Genomic DNA, 20,938 nt, shown 5'->3' on the forward strand with positions numbered 1-20,938 from the left:
CTACCATTTCCCTTCGGACCAACCTGTGTCCGAATAAAAAGTTGCCCGGTTGGTTTCGGAGCCAACCTCCCCAGTAAAACAAAAGAACAATGAAAACCTACAGACGAAACACGTGCGACATGGAAAACCTTCGACCAACTTCACTTCATCGGGACCTAATTAAATACACTGGTTCTAATTCTCATTACCCACAGTGTTTATTGAAACGTTTCCACCCAAACATGCCATAAACAAGAAGCTTTCATCAGCGTATCTATTCTACTCAAACTTGCGTACAATAAGGTTCATTCTTCTCTTCGCTCTTCTCTTTCTCTACGCTCTTTCTACCTTTCCCATACTATCGGTCCCTATCTACCTACCTATCGTGTGTGCTTGGCTGTGGTGTGGTTTTTATGTGCAATCTCTCGTTTGCCTCGCAAACGCAATGGAGTTTTGTGCTAGAAATTACTCCACGGCTAGCATAGAAATGCCGTGTCTACGCCTTGCAACGTGTAACTATGTTGCGGCGTGGAAAAGAAATCACATGCGCATGGACATTACAACATTCATTCAGTGAGTACTCACGACCTTTTTCTGGTGGATGACCACGATGACGGCGCCCGCTCGAAGGATGAACGGGAAGGGGGTGGCGGTGAACTCTGCTGCTGTGCGCCGGCGGGAGGGTAGTGTTCGCTCTAGCCGCTGCTGCTCGTCATGGGGGTGAACCGATGGTCATCTACCGATTCATGGCTGCTTGGTAGCGAAGACGCTGCACGTGCGTCGGGGTTCCCGTTGGTAGTCACCAACGGGAACGAAAAACGTGATCGCTTGAAAAACTGTTGCCGATATGCCCTGCCTAGGGCGCGTTTGGTGACGGACGCGGCCCTCTTCCGGCGTGCTCCGGGGAAACTTCTGAGCCTGATGGTGGGGTCAGAAATGGCCACTGACGGTTCGATGGTGGTGTGTCGGGCGTCTAAACGGCTCTTGCCACGAATCTACATTAAACAAAGATTGCACGACACGTGTCACAGTTCACCATTACAAAAAAACACATCCAAAGAAATTTACCTTGATTTCTTCAAAGCCACACACGATAACACACCGCCTTTAAACATTTGCACACACAAATCTATTTGGGAAAACTAACTAAGGGAAAGGGTTTAAACTAAAGATCCACTGGTCGAACAATTCTCACAGTCACTTATACCTGAAATTCAACACCACGGCGCGAGAACACTTGGGCCACTCCTGCCTCTTCCACAGATCAGTTCGAAGTGATCTTGTAACATTTGGTAATCCTCAGATCAACCGTCATATAATTGGTTTCGTCACCGGAAATCACGAAGTGATATTCGCGATCCCGAAGGTTGCTCTCCCGCTCCCAACAGTCATATTCGCGCATTTTCGCATCTCATTCTACGAACAGTCTTAATCAACCACCTTACCGACTGCTCAAATCATGGGAGGAAAAGAATCGGGGAAAGGTCAATATCTTCTCAAAGGATTCTCGACGGGTCGATGTACGCTGTAGTAAAGCGAGAAACCCAGCATTTCTGATCACGCTGTGTGGTAAAATTGCGCGCATTTCACAGTGGGGACTCATTTAATTTTTAGCGCAAACGAAAAGTGGCGGATGAACCAATGAACATTTTTACGGTGAATTTGGCTTAGGCTGGTTCAAAGTTTTAAGGCTTTCTAATCATCGAAAATAATTTGCTATTTAATATAATAATAATGTGAACCAAATTTTTAATGAACAACAAACAAATAATGACATCGTTACAAGGTCTCTCTCTCTCTCTTCTTGGCGTAACGTCCTCACTGGGACAAAGCCTGCTTCTCAGCTTAGTGTTCAATGAGCACTTCCACAGTTTTTAACTGAGAGCTTCCTCTGCCAATGACCATTTTGCATGTGTATATCGTGTGGCAGGCACGAAGATACTCTATGCCCAAGGAAGTCAAGGAAATTTCCTTTACGAAAAGATCCTGGACCGACCGGGAATCGAACCCGTCACCCTCAGCATGGTCATGCTAAATACCCGTGCGTTTACCGCCTCGGCTATATGGGCCCTTCTTTAGGTCAAAATTCACAAAAAAAAACTGTGCCGAAAACGTCCATAAATTACGTTACGTTTTAAGAAGAGAGAAAGAGAGAATTCAACATAGGTGACCAATACAAAAACTTCAGGATGCTTATACGAAAAGTATGACTATGGGGAAAGGGATTTTTTGCGTTTTGTAATTTATGGACGTTTCCTAATTCAAATTTCGGGCTACGCCACTGCTTCATACACATAGCATAAGGAAAAAAATCCGTTTTTATACATTTTTAAATTCCAATTTATTTATTTTTTTTCGTGATTCGATTATCCGGAGAATTCGATTATCCGGAGTGAAATAAAAATCAATACTCCGGATAATCGAGTCCGACCTGTATACTTTTTAGCGTGTAAAAATGTATTTAGAATTTTTAAAATATTTTTTCATGAAAGCTTGGACAATTCTCTAAATGTCACCCATACATCACTTTTTTGTACATCTCATCATATTCGAGTTATTTTTTGTGAAAAAAAACGGTTAAAAAACTTTGACTCTTTTTAAATGTTAGTCTAGGTTAATTTTGAAAAAACAAAATACGCAAAGTTGCTTGAAAAGGTAAAGTCTTGAAACCTACAAAATTTCATAACATTCTGAGGGGGTGCTGCCAACCCCGAAGACGAGTTGGTGCGAAATTCGTCGCTTACGACTCATTCATTTCGCCGCCTCCAAAAACATGGCCATACGTAGCACCTTTTTCCAACAAAGCCTCCCTGGAGATCACCACAGCAGACGGAATCCCAAATCGACGATGTTCTAATTGGTTCTGATTCACTTCTCCGACATTATCGACGACAGGACCTATCGTGGCGCCAACATCGACTCCGACCATAATCTGGTGATGGTCAAATTGCGCCCAAAACTTTCCGTCATCATCAATGTACAGTACCGGCGACCTACACGATACAACCTAGAGCGACTAACTGGATGTCGCCTCAGCATACGCGCAGTATCTCGAGGCAGCGCTGCCAGGCGAAGGCGAGCTCGATGTGGCCACTCCAGAGGACTGCTGGAGAACAGTTAAAGCAGCAATCAACGACGCAGCCGAGAGCATCATCGGGTACGTGAGAAGGAGTGGACGATACGAATGTTTCAACGAGGTGTGTAGAGCGATTTTGGAGGAAAAGAACGCAGCACGGGTGGTAATGCGGCAGCAAGGAACCCGGCATAACGTAGTACGTTACAAACAGAAACGAAAGCAGCGGATCCGGGAGAAAAAGCGCCGCCTGGAAGAATTCGAGTGTGAGGAAATGGAACTGATGTGCCGTTCCCATGAAGCACGGAAGTTTTACGAGAAGCTTGTGTTCGTGTGTTAGTTGATATAGTGTACGCATTCTGTTTTGCTGCCTCCGATTACAAAGAGTTTTTGGATGACAACTTAGAATTTATCGATTTTGGTGTTATCTGGTTGGTTACGTTAGCATTGCCCGATTTCTGTAGTGCGCGGCGGTGAATGAATACTTTTATGGTGGTTTTTTCTAACAATTATTTCACTACCCGATCGGTTGCCGCCGTGTTGTTGCTACACCAGACCCGTCGCATATTGTGAACCATCTACGTATCGATCACTCTATCTGCTGCTACAGTGTATCAAACAATTGTCCGTACAGGAATTTTTTGTCATAATAATTTTTCATTTAAATGTTTATAACTTTTTTATGCGTCAATCAAAAACGCTGAAAATTTGACTAATCATGAATCATATATTAAAGCTCCATTGGTAAAATTTTGAGCGAGATCGAATAAGTTTTAGGTATAAGCTGTAACACAAAAAAATGAAAAAGTTTCATCAAGTACATATTGAGATATAATGTTTTAAAAATGTGTTCAAAAATCTTATAAGTTTTACTAAAAGTTCTATAACTTTCAGAAAACTTATTCGATCTCGCTCAAAATTTTACCAATAGAGCTTTCATATATGTGTTACAATTGGTCAGAATTTTAGAACATTTGGTATACGTTTGCGACACCAAACTTTCAGATAAAACTACAAGGTTAAATTCATTCATACATTGTTTTTCGATAGCATGCTTCTGAACTGAGATAATAGCAAATGAATGTAAATCTTTTCAAATGAATGGTTGCCACTTTGATTGGGGCAACTTATGCCTGTTGATGTTATCAAGAATAAAATAATAATAATAATAATAATAATAAAAAGCTCAACGCATCCCGCAACGAATTCGTGCCGCGAGCTGAAATATGTAGGGATAAGGACGGAGGCTTCTTAACGGACGGACGTGAGGTGACCGAAAGGCGGAAGCAGCACTTCAACGAACAGCTGAATGTCGTAGAGGACATAGGCACAGGAGACCACGACAATGGGGGAAACGACTACGCCATTGCCGCAGAGGGCAGAAATGAGCCAACTTCCACGCTGAGGATGCCATTCACTAGCTCAAAAAAAAAAAAGCAAAGCAGATAGCAAGGATGGTATCGCAGCTGAACTCATCAAGATGGGCCCAGGAAAGTTGGTCACCTGTCTGCACCGGTTGATAATCAGGTTCTGGAAAACCGAACAGCTACCGGAGGAATGGAAGGAAGGGGTTATCTGCACCATACACAAGGAATTTGGAATGTAAGAAAGTCAAAGCGATCACCGTTTTGAACGCTGCCTACAAAGTGCTTTCCCAGATCATCTTCCATCGTTTGTCACTTTAAACGAATGCGTTCGTGGGAAGTTACCAAGCCAGCTTCATCGACGGCCGGTCGACAACGGATCAGATCTTCACCGTACGGAAAATCCTCCAGAAATGCTGTGAATACCAAGTCCCAACGCACCACCTGTTCATCGACTTCAAGGCGGCATACGACGGTATCGATCGCACAGAGCACAGAGTCAGGCATTCCGGTGAAGCTGACTAGACTGATTAAAGTAACGATGGACGGTGTGCAAAACTGCGTAAGAGTTTCTGGTGAACCATGCAGTTCATTCGAACTGACAACAATTCTAGCTGTTACCTGCGCCTCATCGAGATGCAATACATCGGTGCCCCCACTTAGGCATACACCAGTGTGTGCCACACCCGGCCCCAGCAGGGGGATTAAAGAAACGAGCCGAAAGTAAATATCAACACTGACGAAATGATGAGTTGCAGAAATTGAAGACTTCCTTAGCGAATTAAGCTGCTAAAACAAACTGCTAACTATTAACTAGTACCTAACACTATACCATCTAGCCCTAAGAAAGTGAATTAACCCAAATTGAATTGCCCTTAGTCGTATGATTACCAGTGAATTCAAATAACTCCAATTTGTACTATAGCGCATAGAAAAATAAGGTGAGTTCGAATGAGATCTGGCGAACATAATCTAGTCACAAAATTGAAATCATTACTAAACTACTAGGTGCACAGGAGCAGAAGGTAGCTTGATACCCTAACAAGCCTCGGATGCAAAGCAGCATTAGCCAAATCCGAGGTAAGAATACAGTTCATGAGAAAGACCATAATTAGCATACATAGAAATACTCCAATGCCAATATAGATCCAGGGGTTCCCAGATCAATCGAGACGGAGCATAATTGTAAATCCGTTACGCGAAGTTCGTCGGAACTTGGACCACCGGTGTCAGCTATGCGGAAGGCGGGATAACGAAGATATGGTGCAATGCGACGGGTGCGATCGTTGGTTTCATTTCGCGTGCGTCCATGTCACGGGAGAAATCGCCAACGTTAGCTGGGTGTGCCCAATCTGCAAAGCATCGTCGTTCATTGTTCCACCCACGAACACCGTCCGTCCAGCTGAGCAGCAGGGGCAAAAGGCATCTAACAACCCGTCGATCCGATCGAAGAGCAAAGCTAGTTCCCGAAGCGAAGCAAGAAGACTAAAGGAGCTCGAGATGCAGAAGCTACAAGATGAGTTCGAGTTGGAGAAGCGCTTCCTTGAGCGGAAGTATAAGCTTCTGCAGGAATACGGTAGCGAAACGTCGTCTGTTACTGAGGACACCGAGGAGAATAAGCTGTCAAAAATCGAAGAGTGGCTAGCCGAAACGGAACGCCATGGTGAAGCTGAAGATTCGGGATTAGCAGCAGAAGCGGCAAACGAGCAAACTCCGAACCGTTCGGGCCAGCTCGAGGAGCACCAAGCTCTACACGTGCAGCGAAACTCTAATTCAGTACTTCTCCAAACCAACCAACACGGTCGAAATTCTTCAGATGGTCTACACCTGCAACCAATGTATCAATGCCAGTCTTCCGCTCCCCTACAGCACAGTATTCGCAATCGTCCTGCACAAAAGGTACGCTATTCGGATAGCGCACAACGACAGCTCCAAGATTCACGAACGCAGAATGAACGCTATCAATTCGAACGTAACCTGGTGCAGTCAACCTGCTTCCCGGACCGGAGGGCGGGATCTTCTACGTTACCAGGAACTTATATTGGTCAACATCCTAGAGAACCCCAACGGAGTGGACTACGTCCGCATGACCTTAACAGGACAACATTCTTGCCTACTCTGAACCGCGGGACTCTCAACGAATTTGCTCCAGGACAAGGATCAACACCGATACGGTCAACCCAGCCCGAACACTACGCGCCAGCACTCCAGGACGAGACCATTTGTATTCTAAATCGAAGCCAAATTGCAGCCCGCCAGGCGGTTTCTAGGGATCTACCAGATTTCGACGGAGCGTTAGAGGATTGGCCATTATTCTTTGCTATGTTCAATTCGTCTACCCAGATGTGTGGCTTTACGAACGAGGAGAATATGATACGTTTGCGAAAATGTCTTAAAGGTAAAGCACTGGAAGCGGTTAAGTGTGAGTTGCTGCATCCGTCCAACGTAGCCGACATTTTGTCCACCTTGAGGATGTTGTACGGGCGTCCAGAGGCAATTATTCAATCAATCATTAGGAAGATCAGACACTTGCCCCCACCGAACACGGAAAAGCTTGAAACGTTAGTTAATTTCGCATTGACGGTGAAGAATATGGTCGCAACAATCCGAGCCTGTGAAGTTGACGACTATATCTTCAATTCATCCCTGCGCTACGAGTTAGTGGAACGTCTACCTTCGTCGCTTAAGCTGGACTGGGCGAGGTTTGCTAGAAATTATGCCGATCCCAACCTGGGGGACTTCAGTGCTTGGCTATACACCATAGCGGAGGACGCAAGCACGGTGATAGCCACGTCAGTTTCGGATCAGCGAAGCCGAGGTATCAAAAAAGACGGGTTTCTGAACTTCCATTCCGAATCTGAATCGAACAACGAGAAACCGATGGAACTACCCGGAAACCCGATGGCGCCGAAAGACCCTGCCAAGGAACAGTGTCTAGTGTGTAAGGGAGACTGCACAGCTATAGCAAAGTGTAGTAGGTTTGAAGAGCTAGGCTATGACTCGAAATGGGCAGTGGTGAAAGAGTGCAGACTCTGCAGAAAGTGTCTGCGAAAACACAACGGGTCATGCAAACAACAACGTAAATGTGATAAGAATGGATGCACGTTGTTACATCATCCGTTACTCCACAAACCGGGAATCCAAAACCCCGCAACTTCGGCTCCAATCCTTACAGCTTCAGCGTTGGAACAAACCCAATCGGAACCTAGCTGCAATGTTCACCAAGGACAAGCCACTGTTTTGTTCCGCATAATTCCGGTCGTGCTGTATGGCCCAAAGAAAATAGTTCGCACATACGCCTTCATCGATGATGGCTCTGAGCTCACTCTTCTCGCCGATGAGCTCGGAATCGATGGGCCAAGAAAATCACTGTGTCTGAAGTGGACTGGTGGTACCCGTAAGGTCGAAAATGAATCCAAGCAAGTGAATGTACAGATCTCTGGAGTCAACTCCCCAACAAAGTTCGATCTCTCGGAAATAAACACGCTATCATCCCTTCAGATTCGCCCACAGAGCTTGCCGCTCCCTGATCTTCAGAGAAGGTTTCCGTATCTAACTGGCTTGCCACTTGAGGAATACCACAATGTCAGCCCACGACTGTTGATTGGTCTAGACTACGCTAGTCTTGGGCAAACCATCAAGAGCCGAGAAGGAAAATGGAACGAACCGATTGCAGTCAAGACCCGTTTGGGATGGATGATCTACGGCAACTGTGGAGGAAAAGCGGATAGTGTTGGGTTTATGAACTACCACAGTGTCCAGAAATGCGAGTGCAATCGAGAGTTTGACGAAAATCTACACAAAGCGATGAAGTCCTACTTTACGTTAGATAGTATGGGAATCGTCGAGCCAAATAAGATTCTACTGTCTCATGAGGATCAACGAGCGCAAACACTACTAGAAACACTCACTCGTCCGATGAACAACCGATACGAGTCTGGTCTACTCTGGAAATACGACCATGTCCGACTTCCGGATAGTAAGACGATGGCTTTGAGGAGATGGGAATGTCTCGAAAATCGAATGAAAAAGGATCCAACGCTTGCTGAAGCACTCAAACAGAAAATCGAGGAACACACCAACAAAGGCTACATACGGAAACTAACGCCAGCGGAGCTTCGGGAACAACACGAACGAATTTGGTACCTTCCCATTTTCGTAGTAGCAAACCCGAATAAGCCGGGAAAGATACGCCTAGTGTGGGATGCAGCAGCAACGGCTCACGGCGTTTCCTTGAATTCGGTTCTGTTGAAAGGACCCGATCAGCTGTCATCACTGCTATCCATACTGATACGTTTTCGTGAGTTTCGGGTAGCGGTTTGCGGTGACATTAAGGAGATGTTCCACCAGGTACAAATGCGGAACGAAGATCAGCACTGCCAGCGGTTCCTTTGGCAGAATAATAGCGAAACTGAACCCAGTACCTACGTTGTACAAGTGATGACCTTCGGAGCTTGCTGTTCCCCAAGCACAGCCCAACACGTCAAAAACAGCAATGCAAAGCGTTTTGAACAGGACAGCCCCAAAGCAGCCGATGCCATTATCAAAGGGCACTACGTGGACGACATGCTCGTGAGCACAGAAACAGAAGAGGAAGCAGTAGAACTAGCACAAGAGGTGAAGAACATTCACATGCATGGTGGATTCGAAATGCGTAACTGGATCTCAAACTCCGCTACGGTTCAGGCTACGCTGAACGAGGATAAGGCAGAGGAGAAAAATTTGAACATTGGTGAAGAATCCACAACGGAAAAGGTGCTTGGAATGTGGTGGAACACGACATCCGATCGCTTCACCTACAAAATTTCCTCCCGTTTTGACGAGGAACTTCTCTCCGGCAAGCGACGTCCAACAAAACGTGAGGTACTACGGACACTCATGATGGTCTTCGATCCTCTAGGATTCATCGCGCACCTTTTGATGTTCCTCAAGGTGCTTCTGCAAGAGATCTGGCGGACGCCAGTTGGCTGGGATGATCCCATCGAAGATGTTCAGTTTCACAAGTGGCTTACATGGTTAGCATTGTTTCCAAGCATGGGAGTAGTCGAAATTCCTCGATGCTACCGCTCATTAACGTCGGTGGAAGCTTATGCGGAGATGCACACGTTCGTGGATGCCAGCGAGAGCGGATTCGCAGCGGTAGTTTATCTTCGGTACGAGGAGAAAGAGGTGATCGAATGTGCACTGGTGGGAGCAAAAACCAGAGTGGCTCCACTGAAGTTCTTATCCATTCCACGGTCTGAACTACAAGCGGCCCTTCTCGGCGCTCGTTTGGCGAAGACGATCTTGGCATCCCTATCTACCAAAATCAGTAAGCGATACTTCTGGACGGATTCGAAGGACGTACTTTGTTGGCTAAGATCAGACCACCGCCGATACAGCCAGTTTGTGGCCTTTCGGGTCAGTGAAGTGCTCGACTCAACAGATGTTACTGAATGGCGATGGATTCCCACGAAGCAGAACGTGGCCGATGAGGGAACAAAATGGGCACGGGCACCTGATCTCTCCGCCGACAGCCGCTGGTTCCGAGGACCGGACTTTCTCTGGTCGGGCAAACACGACTGGCCCATATCTCCGAGCTTTCAAAACGTTACAAATGAAGAGCTTCGGCCCCATCTGCTAATGCACGAAAAATCCAAGGAGCCAGTAATCATTCCGCAAAACTTCTCCAAGTGGACACCACTACTTCGAACAACAGCATACGTATTTCGCTATTTCGATAACCTTCGACGGAGCACGAAAAAGGAAGAACGCGCCGAAGGAGCATTATCCCGTCAAGAATTGACAAAGGCAGAGAACTCTTTGTTCCGACTGGCACAAACCGATGAATATGCGGAAGAAATCACCAGACTGTCCGTTAAACGTAACGACGATCGAGAACTAAGACGAATCAATAGAAGTAACCCGCTTTTTCGTAATGCCTTCATCGATGAAAACGAAGTAGTTCGAGTACATGGTAGAACCAGAGCGTGCGAATTCATCGATCGAGATGCAGCTGAGCCTATCATTCTACCTCGTTGCCACCACGTGACAAAACTGCTGATTCTAGACACTCATGAGCGATTCAACCACCAGAACCACGCCACTATCATCAACGAAATCCTACAGCGATACCGCATTCCTCGGCTAAAGGTAACCTACCACAAGATCCGACAGGACTGTCAATACTGCAAAATTCTGCTAGCCAAACCTAAACCACCGATGATGGCGGACCTTCCCATATCCCGTGTAGCAGCCTTTAGTCGTCCGTTCACCTACATGGGGGTCGACTACTTTGGCCCGATGTCGGTTTCAGTGGGACGCCGCATTGAGAAACGCTGGGGTGTTCTCGCCACATGCCTGACTACTCGCGCAATTCACTTACAGATCGCGCACACATTGACAACCGACTCATGCGTCATGGCAATAAGGAGCATCATGGCTAGAAGAGGAGTGCCAGCTGTAATCTACAGTGATCGGGGTACAAATTTCAAGGCTGCCAGTAAAGAACTTAAAGCAGCCTTAGAGCTGCTTGACCATGAAATGCTTGCAAAAGAGTTTACGTCAACTCGTACACAGTGGACCTTTATCCCGCCACTATCCCCGCATATGGGAGGAGCGTGGGAGCGCCTTATCCGTTCCGTTAAGCAGAATCTGGCTGTGCTTCAACCTTGTAGACTACCTACCGATGAGGTGCTGCAAAACGCGATTGTAGAAATCGAGAACATCGTAAATTCTCGACCATTGACAGACATACCAATGGACCACGATGATTCACCGGTACTTACTCCCAACCACTTCCTCTTGGGATCATCGAACGGGCTAAGGTCTTGGGTCCCTTTCGACGACAACCCAATACTACTAAAAAACTGTTACAAACAATCCCAGAAAATAGCAGACAAGTTTTGGAGGCAATGGATAAGAGATTATTTGCCTAACATCACCAGAAGAACGAAATGGTTTTCTCCTGTAAAGCAAATTACCGTTGGAGATATTGTCATGATAGTCGACCCTAAGTTTTCGCGTAACTGTTGGCCTAAGGGTAGAGTCATTGCTACACATACAGCTCCAGACGGCCAAGTTAGACATGCCACCGTCCAAACGTCATCCGGAGGAATCTACGAACGTTCGGCTGTATCACTTGCAGTACTCGATGTAGGCGTACAGACCAATGCTTCATCCGAGGATCCTCCGCGCATTCCGGGGGGGGAGTGTTACCTGCGCCTCACCGAGATGCAATACATCGGTGCCCCCACTTAGGCATACACCAGTGTGTGCCACACCCGGCCCCAGCAGGGGGATTAAAGAAACGAGCCGAAAGTAAATATCAACACTGACGAAATGATGAGTTGCAGAAATTGAAGACTTCCTTAGCGAATTAAGCTGCTAAAACAAACTGCTAACTATTAACTAGTACCTAACACTATACCATCTAGCCCTAAGAAAGTGAATTAACCCAAATTGAATTGCCCTTAGTCGTATGATTACCAGTGAATTCAAATAACTCCAATTTGTACTTTAGCGCATAGAAAAATAAGGTGAGTTCGAATGAGATCTGGCGAACATAATCTAGTCACAAAATTGAAATCATTACTAAACTACTAGGTGCACAGGAGCAGAAGGTAGCTTGATACCCTAACAAGCCTCGGATGCAAAGCAGCATTAGCCAAATCCGAGGTAAGAATACAGTTCATGAGAAAGACCATAATTAGCATACATAGAAATACTCCAATGCCAATATAGATCCAGGGGTTCCCAGATCAATCAAGACGGAGCATAATTGTTTAAAAGTAGATTGCAGCTAGATCACTAAAAGTAAGTTTTTTGCGTCTAAATTTATATTTGTCATTAGTAAAAATTGCCTATTGTAGGAATTTTATAATTTACTTCAACAATTGAATAAATTCATCGAATTTGGACCTAGCTGCCGCCGGTTTTTACGCAACACTAGCCGTGAAATACGAAGGCGCATCATCAGTGGAAGTCGTGCCAACTATGGGCTCCAGAAGATGCTGCGGTCTTAAAAGATTCACCCACGTACCAAGTGCACCATGTACAAGACGCTGATAAGACCGGTGGTCCTCTATTCTGTCGGTCTGTCTGTCTGTCTGTCTGACCCTTATGGATTCGGAAACTACTGAACCGATCAGCGTGAAACTTTGTATGTGAGTAATTTTGGGGCCGGGGAAGGTTCTTAGCTTACTGTGAGACCCCTCCGGTCTCAGAAAAGGGAGGTTCCCATACAGATGATTTTGCGGGAGACGTCCCTATGGAGCTGTATGTCAAAAAAAAAAACACAGTATCAATTTGCAGAAGCAATCCTCCTTCCCTGTCAGCCTTAGCCTACGATCAATGTTCTCACCGCACGGTGTCTATGGTAGAAGAATATTATTAGAAAAAAATCAGTATCCCTAAGTCACCCACCAAATGAAAGCTAAGGGTATATGCTTTCATTTGATAATAAGAGCAAAGTGTTCTATCGGGGGTCATTTTACCATATATTTTTTGGTTAAAAAGTAGCGTTGGTTAAAAAGTAGACCCCTGATAGAACATTTCGCTCTTAGCCTCAAATGAAAGAGGGCACCCTTAGCTTTCATTTAAAGGGTGACAAAGCAATAGTGATTTTTTTCCGATATTTTTTTTTTGCCACACCTTGACCGGGGTTAATAATCTGATATTCCCTAGGGTTGCTCGAATTTCGATCGGTACAATGAAGATGTATAAGGATAGGAGTTGCTGGGAAGAGACTAATGACCTCAATATGATCTGTGTTCCGCACTACCCAGCCTTTACCGTGTTATTTTGTACAGTACAGTTTACATTTAAAAAAAACACCCGAAGGCAATCAGAAGCAAATTCACCTTTTCATATATCATGATTGATTAATTGATTGGAATTTATTTGTTAAATAGCCTGAAACTACTTGCACATAAATTCAGGCATCCGTAAAAACTAAGCTTCACAGTCATGTGTACTGTGCTTACTGCTTACACATCATCGGAACTGCATTTTTTTTACTCCTACACTGAATAAGCTTGGTTTGCGGTCAAATATTTAGCATATATGGAACAACTTGATGCTTCTGCGAGCAGCAATTTCCGGTTCCATTGGAACCGTTCGGATTTTGGATCGCGTTAATCCTTCAAGAGGCTATCATGAATCATCGTCACTCATCTGCACATGTGATGCTTTTAGTTCTAGTTCGACGATGCCAGTCAATACAGAGCGCGTACGGAACCAATATAGTTTGTGCATCTGGATATATAAATTATGCTTCGGTTGGCGGCTCGTTTGCTATTCACTCGAGCACATTGTAGATAACATTCGGTGAACACCAGGAAATACTGGTGACTGCTGCTCCGAATGACCTCAAATCAAACTCGCTCATCAAAGTTTAACCCGCAAATAAAAACCATTACGTGCATGCATGAACTGCCACGTAAAATTAATTAGCACCATTTGTTCAACTGAAAAATGCAAATGAAATGTTTTCCTTTCGGCCTGGCAACTTTTCCCTTGTCCTCTATATTATGATACATGCCGAACGGATCCTTGCGGCTGTGCAAGGTATCCCCGTACGGCCAGGGTCGGGTGAAGTGCGTCGCATGAAAACGATGTCCTTGGAGTGGGCTGCAGAGTTGACTCATGTATGCAATATCTCGGTAGGATTAAAACATTTCCATTTAATGACATTTTCCACAAAAACTACATCAGGTTGTCATTAAACAAGTTTATCAGACAGAATTGATATGTTATACTGATAAGGGTCAAACTGGTGTTGGGATCTACTCTTGAGACTTACGAATACATCATCCTTACCCACTGTAGACACTGCACCGTTTTCCACCCTGAAATATTTGCTCCTTTGTACATAGTTTTAAGTAATTGAAAATCGGATTAAGGGCTGTTTCTTTTAATTCCATTGAAAGAGTTTGCATTCTCAGTGTCTCGTACTTGACTCGACGTAGTTTTGTTGTATAAGAGGACGAAAATCCCTTCAACACGCAATGACAGCTTTGCTCTGAGCTGGCCCTGTCCAACTGGGCATAGTAACAATACAGACGCTCTGCGATTCAAAAGTGAACCATCAGGCGGTGGCCTCGACCGCCAACGAACAGCAGTTGAAACAAACCAAATCTGATGAGGAATCGCATGCGACAAGTGCATCTGACGGTTTGCATCAACATGGAATGACGTTTGCTGGAAAAACATCCGATAAATAAATATGCTCGGGTGAGACAGAGAGTAAAGCTATATTTGATTGCAAAATTTATCACAAATCATGAATTAATAATATTCCTGCGGTTGCATCCCTCGTCAATGGCATGTGTTGCAGTGAGGCGTGAGTGAAATGTATATTCATTTGTGGGTCCTACATGTGCGCTGGGCTGCGTATGCCAGTACGTGTATCTCTGGTTCGTAATTGTTTTTTTTTCTGGCGACAGACAGCGAAGCATTACAATGGGACATGTAAAATGTAATTTTTCATTTCTGCTCCACTTATGGTGTTTGATTTCTTTTTTTTTTTTGCTTTTCCTATGTCACATATGTATAATTAATTCTTACTGTTCAACACATACGAAGCGTCAGCCGTTCTAGCTTTGATTAATCACTTGTCACTAATAAACAAAATTGGTTTATTATTCACGAAATCATAATACCTTTAATAAAAAGATTTTTAGTTTTAAAATATCTCTGTTTAGTTTTTAATTTGTTTTACGATTAAGTTCCAATATGTTTGTTATTTTAATTTTTGACTAATTTGTAAGCCTAATTCATTGTTATTTTAGAAAAGATATGGGGTTTATGCGCTTTCTTGTTCTCGGCATAATGTGGCTGGCTCAAGGAAGCTTTTCCCCATCCTATTCATTAAGACCACAAAGGTCAAATGGAATAAAAAAATAAATAAATACAAATAGTACAATTTGGAAGCTGGCATATCGTATGTGATTTAAAATCGTACTGATTAGACTCTGTAGTATTATTTCTTTAAATTAGATAATAGCGATTTTTTTTGTGTTCCTATTTTTTATATGGCGCAGTTTTTTTTTATTCTTCAGTTGAATACCATACATTTTACCGCGGATCAAGTTTACATAAGTTATTCAACATCTAAAATTTAGCATGGAGTCTTAATTATTGTTATTATTATTATTTAATGGTTTCTATTAATTAAAAAAAAATCATGTTCAACTTGTTACCGTAGCGATGATCTGCGTTTGTTAGTTTGTTTTTTTTTGAAATTTGTTAATATTCGATGTTAGTAATTGTTAGTTAAAATATAATAAAGAATATGACCATGACTATTGGTTAGTTATTCATGTTAAATGTTAGTAAAAATGTTATTTGATTGTTAATAATGGTTAAAATTTTTTAGTATTTTAAAACCCCTCCGAGAAAGCTAGGGACAAAATTTGATAACACACGAAAACACATTGAACACTCCTAACCTAACCTAAAATCACGGAGGGTTCGAAAAAAGGGGATAAAAGAATTGCCATATGTATATGCCACATCAAAAAGAGGAAGTAAAGAGTCCAATGAGAGAAAAGGAAGGGAAATGGGGAGAAGGCTACTGGGTCGAATAGCGCTTAAGCTAAATCCTACTCAGATCTTGAGCTCAAAGCGAACAGACAAGAAGATCTAACCTGAAATCTAAAGTGGCCGTTACAGTTTAATTGATGCTTAAGAAGATTTAACCCACCTCAGTGGAATACTCCATTGGAACCAGGTATGGAAACCGGAATATAACCGTTTTAAGGGGTTCCAACAGCACCCTGTTGCCTCACTTAATACCGATACCTCTATCCCCATTACCAGAACCCATCACCGTTAGCCTGCTAAAGGTGTACCTCGAGCCGCCAAATTCCGTGGTGAACCTCTGAAAGCAGCTTACAAGCTTCCACTTAACTGCGTGTGAAGCGTATGCATATCGCCTTCACTTTAGCATCCTATTCAACATCATATGCGATCGTGTGTTGATGGGGGGGCCTCCGCCTACAGAAAGCCTCGCCCGAAGACCAATGTACAGCTTACTAGGACCCTTGTGCAGCCCCGTAAGACCCTGGTACCCCGCAAACCTCGGCCTCGTTCATCAAGCCGCCTTAACGACGACCGTTTGCTGCCCTTTGAGGACCACCGGAACGTGCGAGAACGTCCTGGACCCGTGGACAACTCAAAGCCCCGCCAGAACGTCCAGAACCCATTCACGTGCTGCAGTTCCGCCGGCCGGCCGCACCGAATACACGCCACACCTCCCACACTCACATACCTCGTAAGTCAAATAAAACTACACACTTAAAAAAAATAGGAATTTACACGTGACGTAAACCAACAACGTACGTAAACATTTCATGAATGAATGGCAAATATGACAGACAGAAATTCATTTTTATATTGAAGAAAATAGATGACCGTACAATTTGCAGTTGCTACTACGTGCTTGACCAGAACAATCGAAATTTCTCAAGGAGTTAGTTAGTTGATTTATTTTTGACACTTTACACATTAGTGTGGTGCATTCGTGTCGTGCTCAAAGAACCATCAAACGCAGCTTGGGAATAGTTGTCATTCCCAATGCGTACCTTCGAGGATTCCATATTTTCAGTCAATAACGGTGCCGACCAAGTCCTAACGGTCATCGAGGGAGAGAAGGAATGTTAGTATGACGTACGTTGCTTACTAGAAATCGAGATAATCTCTACATATCTACGGGAAGGAGTTTTTGTTAACCCACGAGCGATCGCGCTGTTGTATTTTGTACAACACGTTGAAAAAATCTCGCTTTTTGTACTCAGCATTAGCGTGGTGCTGACGCAGGTAGTCAACCGCGCGAGTTACGGAAGGTTAATGGGGAGGTCACATGATCTTAATGTGATTCAGGCATCATCAAGGTACTTGTTTCTCATTTTCATTTTTAATTTATTTAGTATTACATCAAATTCAAGATAAAACTGAATCAACAATATTTCTCCATAATACACGATTCGTGGCTGCCGCTCTCCATCCTCGGTCGCGCCCGATGCTCGCCAAGTCACGCTCCACCTGGTCCGCCCATCGTGCTCTCTGCGCTCCACGCCTTCTTGTGCCAACCGGATCAGTTGCAAACACAAGTTTTGCAGGGTTGTTGTCCGGCATTCTTGCAACATGCCCTGCCCACCGTATCCTTTCGGCCTTGGCCACTTTCTGGATGCTGGGTTCGGCCTAAAGTGCAGCGAGCTCGTGGTTCATTCTTCTCCGCCACACACCGTTTTCCTGCACACCGCCGAAGATCGTCCTTAGCACGCGTCCCTCGAAAACTCCGAGTGCTTGCAGGTCCTCCTCGAGCATGGTCCATGTCTCGTGCCCGTAGAGGATTACCGGTCTTATTAGCATTTTGTACATGGTGCATTTGGTGCGTGGGTGAATCTTTTTCGACCGCAGTTTCTTCTGGAGCCCGTAGTAGGCCCGACTTCCGCTGATGATGCGCCTCCGAATTTCACGGCTCACGTTGTTGTCAGCCGTCAGTAAGGATCCGAGGTAGACGAATTCCTCCACCACCTCGAAAGTATCCCCGTCTATCGTAACATTACTGCCCAGACGGATCCGGTCGTTTTCGGTTCCGCCTACCTATGTACTTTGTTTTTGAGGCATTCACCACCAGTCCGACCTTTGCTGCTTCGCGTTTCAGGCGGATGTACAGCTCTGCCACCGTTCCAAATGTTCTGGCAATAATGTCCATGTCGTCCGCAAAGCACACAAATTGTCTGGATTTTGTGAAAATCGTTCCCCGGCTGTTGAGCCCGGCTCGTCGCATCACACCTTCCAGAGCGATGTTGAAGAGTAGGCATGAGAGTCCATCACCTTGTCGCAGTCCCCGGCGAGATTCGAATGAACTAGTTAGTTCACCCAAAACCCTTACGCAGTTTTGCACACCGTCCATCGTTGCTTTAATCAGTCTAGTCAGCTTCCCAGGAAAGCCGTTTTCGTCCATGATTCTCCATAGCTCTGCGCGGTCGATACTGTCGTATGCCGCTTTGAAGTCGATGAACAGGTAATGCGTTGGGACCTGGTATTCACTGCATTTCTGGAGGATTTGCCGCACGGTAAAGATCTGGTCCGTTGTTGACCGGCCGTCGATGAAGCCGGCTTGATAACTTCCCACGAACTCATTTGTTTTAGGTGACAGACGACGGAAGATGATCTGGGATAGCGCTTTGTAGGCAGCATTCAAAATAGTGATCGCCCTGAAGTTCTCACATTCCAAATGGTCGCCTTTCTTGTGAATGGGGCAGATTACCCCTTCCTTCCACTCCTCCGGTAGCTGTTCGGTTTCCCAGATCCTGACTATCAGCCGATGCAAACAGGTGGCCAACTTTTCTGGGCCCATCTTGATGAGTTCAGCTGCGATACCATCCTTACCAGCTGCTTTGTTGGTTTTGAGCTGGTGAATGGCATCCTTAACTTCCCTTAGCGTGGGAGTTGGTTCATTTCCGTCCTCCTCTGCACTGGCGTTGTCGTTTCCTCCGTTGCCGTGGGCTCCCGTGCCTACGTTCTCCACGCCGTTCAGGTACTGATCGAAGTGCTGCTTCCACCTTTCGATCACCTCACGTCCGTCCGTCAAGAGGCCTCCGTCTTTATCCCTGCATATTTCGGTTCGCGGCACGAAGCCGTTGCGGGATGCGTTGAGCTTCTGATAGAACTTCCGTGTTTCTTGGGAACGGCACAGCAGTTCCATTTCTTCACACTCCGCTTCTTCCAGGTGGCACTTTTTCTCCCGAAAGAGGCGGGTCTGCTGTTTCCGCTTCTGTTTATAACGTTCCACGTTCTGTCGAGTCCCTTGCTGCAGCATTACCGCCCTCGCTGCATTCTTCTCCTCTAAAACCGTTCTGCACTCTTCGTCGAACCATTCGTTCCGTCGATTCCGTTCCACGTACCCGATGGTGCTCTCGGCTGCGTCGTTGATGGCTGCTTTCACTATACTCCAGCAGTCCTCTAGAGGGGCCTCATCGAGCTCGCCCTCGTCTGGCAACGCGGCCTCGAGATTCTGCGCGTATGCTGAGGCGACATCCGGTTGCTTCAGTCGCTCTAGGTTGTACCGTGGCGGTCGCCGGTATCTTACATTGTTGATGACGGAGAGTTTTGGGCGCAGTTTGACCATCACCAGATAGTGGTCGAACTCGATGTTGCCGCCACGATAGGTCCTGACATCGATAATGTCGGAGAAGTGCCGTCCGTCAATCAGAACGTGGTCGATTTGAGATTCCGTCTGCTGTGGTGATCTCCAGGTGTAACGATAAGGGAGGCTGTGTTGAAAAAAGGTGCTACGTATGGCCATATTTTTGGAGGCGGCGAAATGAATGAGTCGTAGACCGTTTTCGTTCGTCTGCTGGTGAGCGCTGAACTTACCAATCGTCGGTCTGAATTCCTCCTCCTGGCCTACCTGAGCGTTCAAATCACCTATGATGATCATGACGTCTTGGCTTGGGCAGCGATCGTACTCGCGTACGAGCTGCGCGTAAAATGCGTCCTTGTCATCATCAGTACTGTGGGCTGTGCACGTTTATTATGCTGAAGTTGAGGAATCGGCCTGTGATCCTCAACCTGCACATTCTGCCACCAACCGATCACGCGCCTCTGCATATCACCCATCACGATGAAAGCTGTTCCCAGCTCGCGTGTGTTGCCGCAGCTCTGGTAGATGGTATGATTACCTTTAAACGTTCGCACCATGGATCCTGTCCAACACACCTCCTGCAGCGCTACGATGCCGAACCCGCGGTCCTTCAGTAGATCGGCGAGTATGCGGGTGCTCCCAATGAAGTTGAGAGATCGGCAGTTCCACGTACCGAGTTTCCAATCGCAGTCCTTTTTGTTCGCTGGGGTCGTTGCCGTTGGTCTCGGTTCGTATTGTTCTGTTGCTGATTTTCCGTTACAATGGTTTTTTACGGCTGGCTCGTAGGGCCTGACACCAACCCTCTACTTTTCGGAGGACCATAGTGCACAGTTGAGCTTAGAGTCCTTCCCTGGCACTCGGACGTAGATCAGCCGCCCCTAACATGAGGATCAGATGCTGTGGTGAGCCGCTTCTCCTGGAGAACAGACGCTCAGGTATACCGAAGCAAACCCCCCCTTCCCTGTCAGCCTACGACCAAAGTTCCCAAAGGGGTTGGTTACCCGATCTTCCCTAAGGTTGCTCATAGTTTCCGGCCGGTACCGCGTGAAGGTAGGGATAGGAGTTTCTGGGCAGAGGCTAGTGGATCACAATGGGATCTGAATTGCACAGCATACCCAGCCTTTACCGTGACGGTACTTCACAGATCGAAAAAAGAGTGTAAAGTTCTGTGACATATGATGCACATAATTGGAGCGTGGGATATCACAGAAGTTTACATGACTTAGCATGTAAAAATCATAAAATATCATGTAAACTTCCATTATATGTCATGTAATTCAGTATGACTCTGAGTGTTTACATGACATATAAGACAAATTTACATGATATATCATGTAAACCATCATAACACTAAGTTTAGATGACTGAATTGAAGTTTACATGACGTGT

General features: G+C 45.4%; 1 protein-coding gene across 1 annotated transcript; it reads left to right on the top strand.

Moving 5' to 3' along the window:
- Nucleotides 1-5,676: 5,676 nt before the first annotated feature.
- On the top strand, nucleotides 5,677-10,841 carry LOC134290427 (uncharacterized). The gene is made up of 2 exons (XM_062857571.1): nucleotides 5,677-10,738; nucleotides 10,783-10,841. The coding sequence occupies exons 1-2, from the start codon at nucleotides 5,677-5,679 to the stop codon at nucleotides 10,839-10,841; spliced, it is 5,121 nt and encodes a 1,706-aa protein (XP_062713555.1).
- Nucleotides 10,842-20,938: the final 10,097 nt, after the last annotated feature.

This window comes from Aedes albopictus, chromosome 1 (assembly GCF_035046485.1).
Source record: "Aedes albopictus strain Foshan chromosome 1, AalbF5, whole genome shotgun sequence".
Taxonomy (NCBI): domain Eukaryota; kingdom Metazoa; phylum Arthropoda; class Insecta; order Diptera; family Culicidae; genus Aedes; species Aedes albopictus.

Excerpts from the sequence above, each read along its gene's own strand:
- LOC134290427 (XM_062857571.1), top strand. The coding sequence starts at position 5,677 with ATGGTGCAATGCGACGGGTGCGATCGTTGGTTTCATTTCGCGTGCGTC. Across the intron at positions 10,739-10,782 it reads CCGCATTGAGAAACGCTGGG|ATCGCGCACACATTGACAAC; the intron begins GTGTTCTCGCCA and ends ATTCACTTACAG.